This window comes from Myotis davidii, unplaced genomic scaffold, assembly GCF_000327345.1.
Source record: "Myotis davidii unplaced genomic scaffold, ASM32734v1 scaffold200, whole genome shotgun sequence".
In the NCBI taxonomy this organism is placed as follows: domain Eukaryota; kingdom Metazoa; phylum Chordata; class Mammalia; order Chiroptera; family Vespertilionidae; genus Myotis; species Myotis davidii.
The window spans coordinates 7,164,050-7,178,125 of NW_006293700.1; the positions used below are offsets into that span (position 1 = coordinate 7,164,050).

A 14,076-nucleotide genomic window follows, 5' to 3' on the forward strand; every position below is an offset into this window, starting at 1 on the left:
GTTATAGTGAGTGATCAAACTCCGGGGGTGGGGTGGGGGGGGGACACTTTGCATATTAGCATTTTATATATAGGTTAATATTACAAAGAGACTTTAACTTGTAGTCACATAATTCACATAATTGTATGTGAATTAAGTATACATTCACATGTAATTAAGACTAACTTCACAATTTAAAAAAAGAGACTAACATTTACTAAGTGCTTCTTGTGCCAGGTGGTTGACATATTATCTCATATAATATTAATTAAAACTTTGGAAAAGTAGGCTCATTTTACAGTCAGAGCCAATGTGGCTCATAGTTTAAAGAACTTGTTCAAAATATCAGAATTAGTCAATGATGGTGTCAGAATTTAAACTCATGCCTGTCTATTCCAAAAATCCTTTATACTACTATACTGGTGATTTCCAGTTGTTTATTTCACAAACCAGTAAAGTTACAAGCAAATAACAAGACTTTGTGGACTGTCATAAAGTTTTCAATATTTGATTTACAAATCTGAATTATTTTAAAACATTCAAAGTATAGTTACAATATTACATGTAGCCCTTACTGTGTGCCAGATAATATTTTAAAAGCTTTACATGTATTAAGTCATGTAATTCTCACAATATTATGAAATAGGTGCGATTACTCCCATTGTGTGGATCAAAAAACTAAAGCATAGAGAAGTTAAGTAACTTGCCCAAAGTCACTAGTAAGTGGTGGAACTGAGCTGGCAACCTGAGCTGTTATAATCATGGGTTCAGGTTCTTCATAATTATTCTATACTGAAGAAAGGCCATTATTTCAGTTTAAAAAAGATTCTAAACACACATATCCAAGTGTGTGTGTGTGTGTGTGTGTGTGTGTGTGTGTGTGTGTACGTGTTTTTCATTTTACAAAAAACTGTTGAAAAATTTGGCATGGACAAGCACTGTAAACTTAACTAGAGTGCTAGAGTCGCCAGTTGTAGTTCCGTAACTAGGAAGGAGTACTTTGGAATACTGGTGAAACAATTGTATTATATTATCTTCTTGTTCAAAGGGATTAGTCTTGTTCCAGAAACTGCATATCACGCTAAAGAATAATCCTTAGATGACTAGAGGTTATCAATCATAAGGAAGAAATTCCTGCTTAAAGGCAGTATTCCTGAAGCTCTGCTATGATAAGTTGCCAAAAGACCCTTGGAAACTCCCGCACTGTGGCTGAAAGCTTTTTTAACCATTTGCCATGATACTAAAAGCAACATTCAAACGATTCTTTGGATGTGTGCTTTGTTTCCGTCCCTAAGTAGTTATAGTAGAACATGAACTATAAACAGAAGCTGGTCTCTTGATTAAAAAATAAAAAGGCTAAGCAAAGTATCATTAAAGTTGTTAGAAAGAAAATGAGATGTTCACACCACCTTGTGAAGAAAGTTAAAAAGAAATGGGTTAAAGGGCTACATTCAAAAGGCCAGGTGATGACAAGTGTTAGACAGACATGGAGAAACTGGAACTCTGGCTGGTAGCAATGTACAATAAGGCAGCCATTTGAAAAACAATCTGGCACTTCCTCAAAACATTAAATATAGCTAGCATTTGACCCAGCAATTCCACTTCTAGGTATATGCCCATGAGAAATGAAAACATATATCCAAAAAAAGTTGTGTGCAAATGTTCACAGTAGCATTATTCCTAACAGCCAAAAAGTGGAAACAATTCAAATGTCCATCAACTGATAAATGGATAAATAAAATATGGTATATTTATACAACAGAATCTCATTTGGCAATGAAAAGGAATGAGGTACTAATACATACCAATACACTAATGAACCTTGAAAGTGGCATACCAAGTGAGAGAACCTAGTCACAAGAGATTCCACTTACATGAAATACCCAAAATAGGCAAATTTATAAAGACAGAAAGTCGATTGGTGGTGGCTTAGGGGTAGGGGGATAGAAGTATTGGGAGTGGGGGATGATAACTAAAGAGTATAGGTTTCTTTTTGAGGCAAGAAAAATATTCTAAAATTATTGTGGGCCCTAGACAGGTAGCTCAGTTGATTAGAGTGCCGTCCCGATATATCAGGGTTGTGGGTTTAATCCCCAGTCAGGGAGCATACAAGAAATCAACTAATGAATGCATAAATGGAACAATACAATCCATGTTTTTCATTCTGTCTTTCAAATCAATCAATAAACACTTATAAAATAAAAAACATTGAGATTTTTAAAATAAAATAAATTTACTGTAATAGTTGCACAACTCTGTGAATATACTAAAAGCTATTGAATTGTATACTTTAAATTGGTGAACTATATGTATGTGAATTATGTCCCAATAAAGCTGTGATCAAAGAGAAAATGTTTAAAGAGTTGTCAAAATCAACACTAAGAAGGTCATCAAGCCACGTAATATGACTCTAGGATACATCGTAATTCATAGTTCATACTTTAATTTAAATGTGCCAGGATCCTCCACTAGTCTATGACAGCCAAGGGCAGGAATCCTGGCTTCATCGTTTTTTTTATATCCATAGTATGTGGCACATGGTAGTACTCAGACATTTGTTAAATAATTGGAGGGGGTAAGAAATCCTGTACCCAAGGAGCTATGCAACAGTATGAGGCACTTTATATATAGAGAAAGAGTAGACTCTGTGAACCAAAAAGGGCAAAAAAATTCCTACCTGCTACAAGATACACTGTAGGCGATGATTGTAGAGGTAGTCAGTCAACAAGTAAGTTATTTCCAGTATGCTACTTCCAGTAAAGATGAGGGAAGAAATGAAATCTCAAAGTAACTGCCGGCCTCTCTCTTCTGCTGAATCAAATAGAGATCTGTCCCTTGAGTCAGGCAACCAAGAACTGCCTGGGCCTCATGATTATTGGGGATTCCTGGGAGCAGTATGTCTTACTCTCCTTTTTGGAAGATCATCCAATATCAAAATATTGGTCTTTAACAAAGGGCCTATGAAAAGTATTGACAATGTGGCCTCCTTTCAAGTGTAATTTATCTTGAACAGCCCAGGCAGGTTGAGTTTGCCTTCCTGGTCTTCTGGTTGTGAGAAAAGGAATGATGACACAAGAAATCTAGAATGTACACTTGTGATTTTGGCACTCTGAAATTAAAAGACCCAGGGATACAGTTTTATATTTTTCCTAGAAGACAGGAAATTTGTCAGCGCCTACAAAGGTGTTGCCTTCCATGACCAAAACATGATCAGATAGTCTGCTTCTAGGAGGAGGCTTCTAAGAACTGTTCAAATAGCTGAATTCTCACAGGACTTCAGCCTTACTTCTGACCAAATTATTATTAGGGAAAAAGTGCCATTTCCCACACTCGTGTCCTTTTTTCCTGCCTTTATAGTCTTCACTAATGAGCTCCCTCATTCACGAACTACTACAATGTTACTATTATCCAGAAAGTTCTAATAGATTAGAAAAACTTTTATTATTTAGGAGAAAGTGGAAATAACAAGAATTACCTGTTTGGATTTAAATATGAAAAACAAGCAACACATGTTGGGATGTCGAAAAAAAAGAAACCCACAAATAATTTAAATAGAGAAAATTAATACTACATTTATAAAAGAAAGAAATTTTTAAGATCGATCCAGAAAAAGATGGTCAGAGTCATGACAAGTCTAGAAGCAATGTAACTTAGAACGCTTTCATCGTAGAAAAATATATCTGTGATAGTATGTGGAGACAAGATTAAACCTATATTTAACTTAACGTAAAGATTAAAGAAAATAGTCTACATAAAATGCTTAATACCAAGCTAGGAATACAGTAAACACTGAAGCAAAGGTAGCTCTCTATTATTAAAGTGTGGAACAACAGAGGAAACTACCTTACCATGGTAGTTACTAACAATTCCTATTAGTGGAAGCAAAAACTAGTCAATGGTAGTAGAAATTAAAGCACTACAGGCAGAGTTAACTACTCGCCCAAATATATGATTCTAGAATTCTCTTCTGATATCCTCAATCCTAAGACTCTAGAATCCTACCTTAACATAGCCACAATTATGTTGTCATAAATCAATTACTACTTCAAAACCAAACCTGTTCATTCGTTTACAGTAAGGACTTCTTGGTCCCGCAGAAGATAATCGATATCTTGGTCTGGCAGGAGAAGCTGGGCCACTATAAAATATGTTGGGCTTTCTCTGGTGACGAGGTTCTAAAAGGAGGAGTTAGAATGTACGTGACATATAAATAGGTTTGAAGGTAATTTTGCTCTTCATATAAACACTTACAAAGGTACTGCCTCTTCCATGAAAATATTAGTACATATTTACTATAGAATATTCTACAATTCATATTTTCAATTATTTATGTCTGCAGGGCTGCTACTGAAAATATGCACAGCACATACACCAACAACCAAACATACGCTGGCCATAAATAACCATTATGATTATACTGATAGATAACAGCTCACTATCAGACCTGCAAGTATATGCTCATAAGCATTGAGGCACAACTATAACATAAACCATAAGCCGTTCTAGTTATATAAACTGACAAATTAAGTAGAAAGCTGTGAAACCTAAAATAATTAAAGACAGACATGAAATTTCAAAACAGCCCAATTATTTGCTTTGGGTAATAACTAAAAGTTAACTCTTTTTTGAAGAATTGACTTATTGCACTTTTAAGATAGGTTAAGAAAGACAGAAACTATGAGTATTATGCAAAATAAAGACTAAAAAAATAATAAAAGAGGAAGGGCAGTAAAGACACAGGTAATATAATTACATCGCCTGGGAAAAAAATAGCACTTACTTTCCAATGGAGCCTGGTAGTAAACAGTAGCTTTTCTCTGTCTAAGATAATATCGTTTCTGATTATCTTCTTCTCCATCTTCTTCATCATCATCATCTTCATCTTCACCATCATCTTCATCTTCTTGGTCTTCACCCTCTTCAGATGATTCTACAATTTAAATATATTTACTCTTAGGATACTCACACCAAAATGTTAACACTTTTTAATACAGGGTAACTGAGAAAGAGACCCTTCTGTTAAAATGTATTTACTTCTAAATTGTTATTTTTCTTTTTAATATATTTTCATTGATTTCAGAGAGGGAGGGAGAGGGAGAGTGAGATGGAAACATCAATGATGAGAGATAATCATTGACCAGCTGCCTCCTGCACACTCCCGACTGGGGATCGTGCCCATAACTTGGGCATGTGCCCTGACAGGAAATCAAAGAGTGACCTCCTGGTTTACAGGTTGATGCTAAACCACAGAGCCACACGAGCCGGGCTCTTCTCGATTATCCATAGGAAGAAGCTAATTTTTTCTTTCCATTTTTTTTTACCGGTAGATTTCAGAGAGAGAGGGAAAAAGAGAAACATCCATTTGTTGTTCCACTTATTCATGCATTCATTGATTGCTTCTTGTATAGAAGAATCTAATTATGCCCTAGTTGGTTTGGCTCAGTGGATAGAGCGTCAGACTGCGGGCTGAAGGGTCCTGGGTTCGATGCTGGTCAAGGGCACATGCCCAGGCTGCGGGCTTGATCCTCAGTAGGGGGTGTGCAGGAGGCAGCCAATCCATGATTCTCTCTTATCATTGATGTTTCTCTCTCTCCCTCTCCCTTCCTCTCTGAAATCAAGAAAAAAAAAATATATAAAGAATTTAATTCTTTCACAACATTAAGTAATTTTTAACGAAGTAAAATAACTGTAGAATTAAAAACAACTAGAGGAAGAAAAAAGGAACTAGAGAAAAAAATTTAAAGGCTACTGTTAGCCCTGGCCAGGTAGCTCCGTCGGTTAGATTGTCATTCTGAGATGCCAAGTTGGCAGGTTCAGGTCACATACAAGAATCAACCAATGAATATATAAATAAGTGGAACAACAAATCAGTGTTTCATTCTCTCCCTCTCTCTCTCTCTCTCTCAAATCAATAAATAAAAATTTTAAAAATAAATCAAAAATAAAGGCTACTGTCAGTAAGTACCAAACTAAAGTTTATGGTATTACTTCTTGTTTCATAAATATAGATGACTATAGTTAAGCTTCAAATGAATATAACATGTTGACAAATTTAAGTATCTCCTTACTTAGCTTTTTGCCTTTTAAATTTCAGTTTGTACATTCCATCCAGCCTTTCTGGCTGTCACTGAGTTACATAAGAAGAATAACTCAAATAATCTACTTATGATCATGTAAAACACCAGACATTTAAAATGCATTTCAGACAACTGGTTTTCACTCAAGAAAAGTCCTAAACAGAATAGCAAAACTTTAATAATTTCTTTTAAAAATTAAAATAGGTAAATGTGCTATCTGTAGATATGTGTTATCTTGTACTACACAAGAAAACCAGTTTTGTTGCTTTAGAATCGCTGATTTCAAATACTTTCCCAAACAAAACATACCATCATTTAAGTTCTCCCTGCCCTCACTTTTTTCTTTTAAATTATGACCACTCCTCTGATCTCTCCCAAACTACCATAACTGTTACAGCTTCTAAATAAAAAGGCTACATTCTACTAAATAAAAGTACTAATATTCAAACTCAGGGATAGAACAAGAGAAAAGACTAACCCACACTGCCTTCTTGATTATCAGTTGTTTCTTCATCAGTTCTTTGAATACTTTTTTGTTTTCCTCTTGTGTACATGTTAAGATTCCCCTAAAAACATTTAAATAAAAGCCATTAACATTTAGTACACTTACTTAAGAAATTCAATAGGACCTTCCAATGTTGCTTAAAATAAATATATTTAGCCCTGACTGGTTTGTCGGCCTGCAGACTCAGGGGTCCCAGGTTCGATTCCAGTCAAGGGAATGTACCTTGGTTGCGGGCACATCCCCAGTGGAGGGTGTGTAGGAGGCAGCTGATCAATGTTTCTCTCTCATCGATGTTTCTAACTCTCTCTTCCTCTCTGTAAAAACTCAATAAAAACAATAAAAATATATTTAAAAAAATATATATATATATATATTTACAGCCATAAACTCTTAGAACTCCACCATAATTAGTGACTAATCAAACAAATGCTGAATAAAACGATGATCAATTTAACCAAAAAACGGATAGGTCCTATAAAAAAGGTTAAAGATTATTAAATCATCCCCTTGATGGAAGAATATATTTACTTCTTCTGTTTCATTAAACACTGTCAAGTCTTCTAGTCCTCTCATTCGCCGTCTACGCATCTTCTTCTTCATGTCATCCATTTTTTGAAGTACAGCTTCAGCAGTGCTTAAAAAAAATTTTACATAAATATAAGCTAACACTGTAAAATATTGCATTTTAAAAAACTTAATTTTCCTTCCATTGTATTCTTGGACTACTGGCATTTTAAATATCTCTATTTCTTATTTGTATATTTTTTATATTTTTAAAAATAAATATGTATATAGAATTTTTATAAAGTCCTCTAGTAATCATTCTTTATGTTTAACATAAACTAAATGTATTAAATATTCAGGCTAGGCACATGACTCCTCCCCAACAAAAAGTTTTTGTCACCTAAATCATCTTGACCTAAATAATTTTTACTTACTTTGTTATAAGTTTATCAAATAGCACAGATTGGTTCACACTACTGTAACGACTTCTAATCCTACAACTGCGGCGAACTTCAACATCACCATTCTCTTCATGCAAGTGTTCTGGAGTCTGAACAATGTTTCTAGTCCTCAATGACCGAGTAACTGGAATTACTTTGTCTTCATAGATGAATACATGAAAATAAGTAGAAATAGAAATAGCACTTTAAAAAGAACTTAAACGACTGAACAGCTACACTTTCACATAACAGAATTATAGTATCTTGAACTTAGCCTTTATAAAAATATTAGAAAACAAAAATGAAGTTACAACATGCTCTTATCATATAATCCAGCCATTCCATTCTCAAGAGAAAAGGAAAGACATATATAACACAATGACTTGGACACAAATGTTCAAAGCAGTTTTGTGCTAGCACCAAACTGAAAACAACCCAAACATCCAACAAAAGATGAATAAAGAAATTGGTGGGCGGGGGAGGGGTGGAGAAAGAAGGAAATTGTGAGAAACAACCTAACTGTCCGTCAATGGATGAATGGATAAAGAAGACATGGAGTGCTGGCTGGTGCACTCAGTGGTTAGAGGGTCAGCCTGTGCACTGAAGTATCTCAGGTTCATTCTGGTCAAGGGCACATATTTGGGTTGTAGGTTTAATCCCCAGCCCAGTCAGGGTGTATGTGGGAAGCAACTATTTGATATGTCTCTTTCACATGGATGTCTCTCTCTCTCTGTCTCTCTCTCTCCTCCCTTCCCTTCCACTATCTAAAAGACAGTGAAAAAAATATTCTGTTAAGGATTAACAAACAACAAAAATGAAAAGGAATATAGTTAAGTCCTCACGTAACACTCTTCTAAATAGATTCTGTGACTTTAAGCAAAATGAAACATAATGAAACCAATTTTACATTAGGCTAATTAATTTAAAGAATTAAGTTCCTACAGCATCTCATCGGCGTTATGAGATGAGGATAGCCCTGGCTAGTGTGGCTCAGTTGTCCTGTGCACCAAAAGGTTGCCGGTTTGACTCCCGGTCAGGGCACATGTGGCCCAGGTTTCGAGTTCCATCTCTGGTAGGGGGCCTGCAGGAGGCAACCAATCAGTGTTTCTCTCTCTCTCTCTCCCTTCCTCTCTCTCTAAATATCAATAAAAAAAAACCCCGACATTAAACAAAATGACATTATTTGAGGACCTGCTGTATACACACAATGAACTATTATGAGAAAGAAGGACATCTTGCCATTTGCAATAACATGGATGAACTTTGAGAGCATTATGCTAAGTGATATATGTTAGATGGAGAAAGATAAATACCACATGATATCACTTTATGTGGAATTTAAAAAAGCTAAACTTATAGCAAGAGACAAAAATGCTGGTTGCCAAGGGCTGGAGGGTAAAGGTTAAAGAGAGATGTTGGTCAAAGAGTGCAAATTTCTAGCTATGAGTAAGTTCTGAGGATCTACAGCAGAGTGATTATAGTTAATGATACTGTATTACATACTTGATAGTTGCTAAGAGAGTAGATCTTAAATATTCTCACCACAAAAAAGAAATAGTAATCATGTGACAAGAAGCAGGTGTCAGCTAAGCTATTTTAGTAATCATTTTGCAATATATGAGTATCTAATCAATATTCCTTGAACACTTTAAACTTATACAACATTTTATGTCAATTATATCACAATAAAACAGGTGGGGTGGGGGGATGGGACAGGACAAATTGTGGCATCTATAATAATAAAAGCATAATATGCTAATTAGATTGGACGACCTTCTGGATGAAGCTGGGGCTGTGAGGGAAGCCCAGGACCCGGGTGCCTGCCAGCAGCTGGAGGGAAGCCCGTGCCAGCAGCCGGGAAAGGAAGGCCTACTCTTGCATGAATTTTGTGCATCGGGCCTCTAATATGAATATAATGGAATATTGCTCAGCAACAAAAGGCAACAACATAGATGATTCTCAAAGTAATTATGCTGCGTAGCCAGACCATAAAAGAATGCCTACTGTATAATTCTACTTATAGAATTATAAAATTATAAGTAGAGTATGCTAGAAAATGCAAATGAATCGATAGTGACAAAAAGCAGATTGGTGGTTGCTCAGGAACTTTGGAGGATAAAGGGCATGGAGAAGGTTGGGGGGTCAGGAGGGATAGTAAAGGGACCTGAGGAAATCTGGGGAGGGGGGGTGGGGGGGTAATGGTTACCTTCACTACTCTTCACTACCTTATTGTGGTGATGTCACGCATATACTTTTGTCAAAATCAAACAAACTGTATACTTTAAATAAGGGAAGTTTATTGTATGTACTGCAATGTACCTAATAAACAAAACATTATGTTTTTCTAACATTCAAAATGCCTTTAGTCCTGGCCATTGTTGCCCAATAATTAGAGAGTTGGCCTTCACTCAAGGATCTCAGGTTCAATTCCTGGTCAAGGGCACACATAACTGGGTCGTTCCCTGGCCCTGGTTGGGGTGAGTGCGGGAGGCAACTGATCAATGTGTCCCTTTCACACTGATGTTTTCCTCTCTCTTTCTCTCCCCTCCTTCCATTTCTCCCACTCAATCTAAATTCAATGTATAAGTATCTTAGGGTGAGAATTAACAACATCAAAAAATGCCTTTAACATTACTTACCTTCTTTGCACTCTTCTTTTTTTTTATCAGCCTGCTGTCTGGCCAACTGCCTATTGAAAAAAAATTAAATGATTCAAAATAATTGACATAATTTTAAATCCTGTATTTCATAATATACAAAGTAGGACAAAAATTTAAACCAGCTTGGAGAGTAAGTAACTGTAGATACATAAAAACCTACAAACACTAAAAAATAGCTTGAGAATATTTATGCTTACATAAATTACTAGAGGCCCGGTGCATGAATTTGTGCATTAGTGGGGTTCCTTGGCCTGTGGGATTGGGCCAAAACTGGCTCTCCAACATCCTGTGAGGGGCCCCAGATTGCAAGAGGGCGCAGGCCAGGCTGAGAGACCCCACTAGTGCACGATCGGGGCCAGGGAGGGATGCAGGAGGTTGGCCAGCTGGGGCAGGACCGTGGGAGGGCTACAGGGTGTGTCCACCCTGTTTCGCTCAGTCCCCATTGGCTGGACCCCAGCAGCAAGCTGACCTACCCGGTTGGAGTGTCTGCCCCCTGGTGGTCAGTGCACATCATAGCGAGTGGTTGAGTGGCCTTAGCATATCATTAGCATATTATGTTTTGACTGGTGAATAGATGACCAGACACTTAGCATATTAGGCTTTTATTATATAGGATGGCTAAACAAAGTCTGAGAAACCTGTTGTGAAACAGGCTCATAGACTTTTCTCATAAAAAGGGCCCCTCCTTCCATACCATGTAGGTCTACTTTTATAAACTAGGTTCCAACTAGATACTAAGGACACAATGACTGAAGGGGTGTTTTACTTTTCCTTTCCTTTTTGCCTACTGAGGAAGGGAAGCACTTTTCTCCTTATAGCAGTTGGTAAGCTGTTTAGTAAATATTTTAGGCTTGTTTACCTGATAGTCTCTATCACAAACATTCACACGGCTCTAACTTTGAAGCAGGAAAGCAGTCATAAACAGAATGAATGGGCTTGGGTGTATTTCAATAAAACTATTTATAAATGACATTTTATAACCCTGGAATCTTGATGAGCAGTCAAGAATACACGAAAAATTAAATGCAAACCCTAAAATATTACTTTAAAACTATTCTGAATTAGCATTTGAAAAACTTGTATTACCTTGTAAAATGCCTGCCATTAGCATGTTTCTCCGTTACTTCCATATTCTTATCAAAACTAGAATCTGAAGAATTCTGTGCATTTTTTCTCAAAGTCCTTAAAACACGTTTCCGGTGGTAGGTTTCAACTTCCTTAACGGAAGACCCATCCTTCAAGAAAAATTAAGAAGGCCAACTAAGTTTTTCTTTAGTCAAAATTCCCAAGTTAAACTACTCCAAGAGTGTTCTCTGATTACAAGTTTGTACAACTGCTTTTTGTGCAGAATCATTTTGTATCTTCCCAACAGTATCTAGAATTATTTTATGATATCAGCAATGTCTATGAAATGGCTAATGTAAGACATTGATTTTTAAAAATATATATTTGTATTGATTTCACCGAGGAAGGGAGGTGAGAGAGATAGAAACATCAATGATGAGAGAGAACCATTGATCAGCTGCCTCCTGCACGCCCCTACTGGCGATCAAGAATCCACAGGCCGACGCTCTCTCCACTGAGCCAAACCGGCTATGGCAAGACTTATTGATTATTGAGATTTATAGTTCTATTTCATAGCAAGTAGTTTAGACAGAAGTTTTCCATCACTGAAAAAAAAGTTGTGACAGTTCATAACAGTAAGTACTCCTTTTTTTAAGGCTACAGAAATTAGAAAGATACACACACACCACTGTCTGTCATGCAATCACTGATAGCAATCTTAAAATAACTAGGCTCTCAGAATTATAATTGTGGCTTGAAAGACAAAAAGAGTTACCTATTTTCTCCCAGATAATGCAACAGCTTGAACTCAAAGGCTGCTTAGGTATATTAATCTATTGTAAAAATCAGAGCTTTATGTAACTATTTTTTGCACAATAGACTTCATGAGCTACAGAGCTTCTATCATAAACTATTCAAAAGTTCATACGCACCTCATGTATAAAGGATACTTTTACATTAGAAGGCAAAAGTACCTAACAACTCTACAATTTAATTAAAGGCCTGGTGCACGGATTCGTGCACTGGTGGGATCCCTTGGCATAGCCTCGGGGACCAGGCCAAAACCAGCAGTCCAATGCCACCTGCTGCTCCTGCCTGCTCCTTCTGCTCATCCCAGCTCCACTGCTGCTTGGTAGGCTCAATGCCACTCCACTGTGGTCTCTGGGCTGTGGTGGCCAGCCATGAGCCCTGCATCTGGTGCCTATTGGTCAGCTGAGTGGCACTCCTGCTGTGGGAGCGCACTGACCACCAGGAGGCAGCTCCTGCGTAGAGCGTCTGCCCCCTTGTGGTCAGTGCATATCATAGCGACCGGTCAACCAGTTGTTTGGTCACTTAGGCTTTTATATTTATAGATAGATGCCTTACTACTCTGAAAATTGATAAGGTTAGAAAACCAGGAAGTGTCTAAAAATTAATTAATTAATCCTCCCTGCCCCCACTGGCTTTACCCAATTATTTCATTTTATTGAGACATTTTGTCATTTGATTTTGTTTTGGGCAGAATATTGTTTCACAGGATAAAGATTATGAATACCACAAGGATTTGTGTAAGAACTGGGAAAATATTTAATAAAATACTAATGATGTGTATGATTTGTTAGCACTTTTATCAGTGTACTTTTATGATACATGGGTGGGCAAAAGTAGGTTTACAGTTATAATACAAATAAATTATATAAATAATAAACTATTTTGTGTACTCACAACTGTAAACCTACTTTTGCCCATCCCTATATTTAAGGATGTTTGAAAAAAAGATACCTACACTTTTAGGTAAGTGTACTATTTTTAAAACAAACACCTACATCTTCATGGGTGTAAGGTAACGTAAGACTTTCCAAGGAAAATTTGAAGAGACTATTTCCAGATTCTTAACTTCCACAGGTACTTTTTCTTAAAACTGATTTGCTTGAGAAGGCAACCTTAACTAACAAGGCCCCCTCTTTCATTTACCCAGAGTCCTCTCTCTCACTTTGAATCTTACTACTACTGCATTATAAACCTTCACAAAGCCAAACAAAAAAAAACACTAGAGTGGGTGTTAAGTAATTGAATGACTAAACTAGGCAACAAAATCATTACCTGTGTTAAATGGTTTCCAATTCTTTGCTTTCAACAAAATTGAAGACCTAAATAAGCTAAGAGACCATTAAAAATAAATTTTGGCAAATGATTTTTGGCATAAAAGCCAGAAAAACTGAATGACACTGCTAAACAAAACTTCTTTCATTACATTCTACTTATTTATATGAATGTTTTCAGTGCTTAAAATTATAAAAACAATGGAACTGATGTCAAACACTGCCTATAGCAATAATCTGTAATTTATCTACAGATACATGAATTGGGAAATCTTACTTCCCATGCTTAATCATATTAATCAAAATGTTTATGTTTTTTCAGTTGAATAATTATAATTCAATACACAAAAATTTTATATCAGAGCCTTGTGAGCTTAGAAAAGTAGGAAAAAATTTCAAATTTTTTGTTTTACAAATATACATATAAACGAATTTAAAGCATAAAAATATATCAAGATAAAATGCTGTGGATTAAGTGGATTGGAAATGCAAATTAAAAGAGGGGAGAAGAATCAAGGTAAAAATTTCTGACTGCTTAGAAAGCTTATTCATGTATTATTTTAATGTTCTAAGACAGGTATCAAATAACTATGGTTTTTAGATTCCAGTGGATACTTGTAATAGTTTTATTTTTTTTAATATATTTTTTATTGATTAAGATATTACATATGTGTCCCTGTCACCGCATCACCCTCCACGCCCCCCAACCCCCCGCTCATGCCCTCACCACTCCCCCGTTGTCCGTGTCCATTGGTTAGGCCTCTA

General features: G+C 36.3%; 1 protein-coding gene across 1 annotated transcript in view; it reads right to left on the reverse strand.

Annotated features, from left to right (window-relative positions):
- The window catches only part of ATAD2 (ATPase family, AAA domain containing 2), a 50,504-nt gene extending 39,076 nt beyond the window's left edge, over positions 1-11,428 (reverse strand). The window contains exons 1-7 of the mRNA XM_015566285.1: positions 11,252-11,428; positions 10,145-10,194; positions 7,500-7,665; positions 7,090-7,195; positions 6,535-6,622; positions 4,760-4,909; positions 4,037-4,154 (exon numbers count right to left, since the gene is read on the reverse strand). Of these exons, the coding sequence (XP_015421771.1) occupies positions 4,037-4,154; positions 4,760-4,909; positions 6,535-6,622; positions 7,090-7,195; positions 7,500-7,665; positions 10,145-10,194; positions 11,252-11,295 (722 nt within the window). The 5' untranslated portion in view covers positions 11,296-11,428. The remainder of the gene's footprint in view (positions 1-4,036; positions 4,155-4,759; positions 4,910-6,534; positions 6,623-7,089; positions 7,196-7,499; positions 7,666-10,144; positions 10,195-11,251) is intronic.
- Between the last annotated feature and the right edge of the window lie 2,648 nt (positions 11,429-14,076).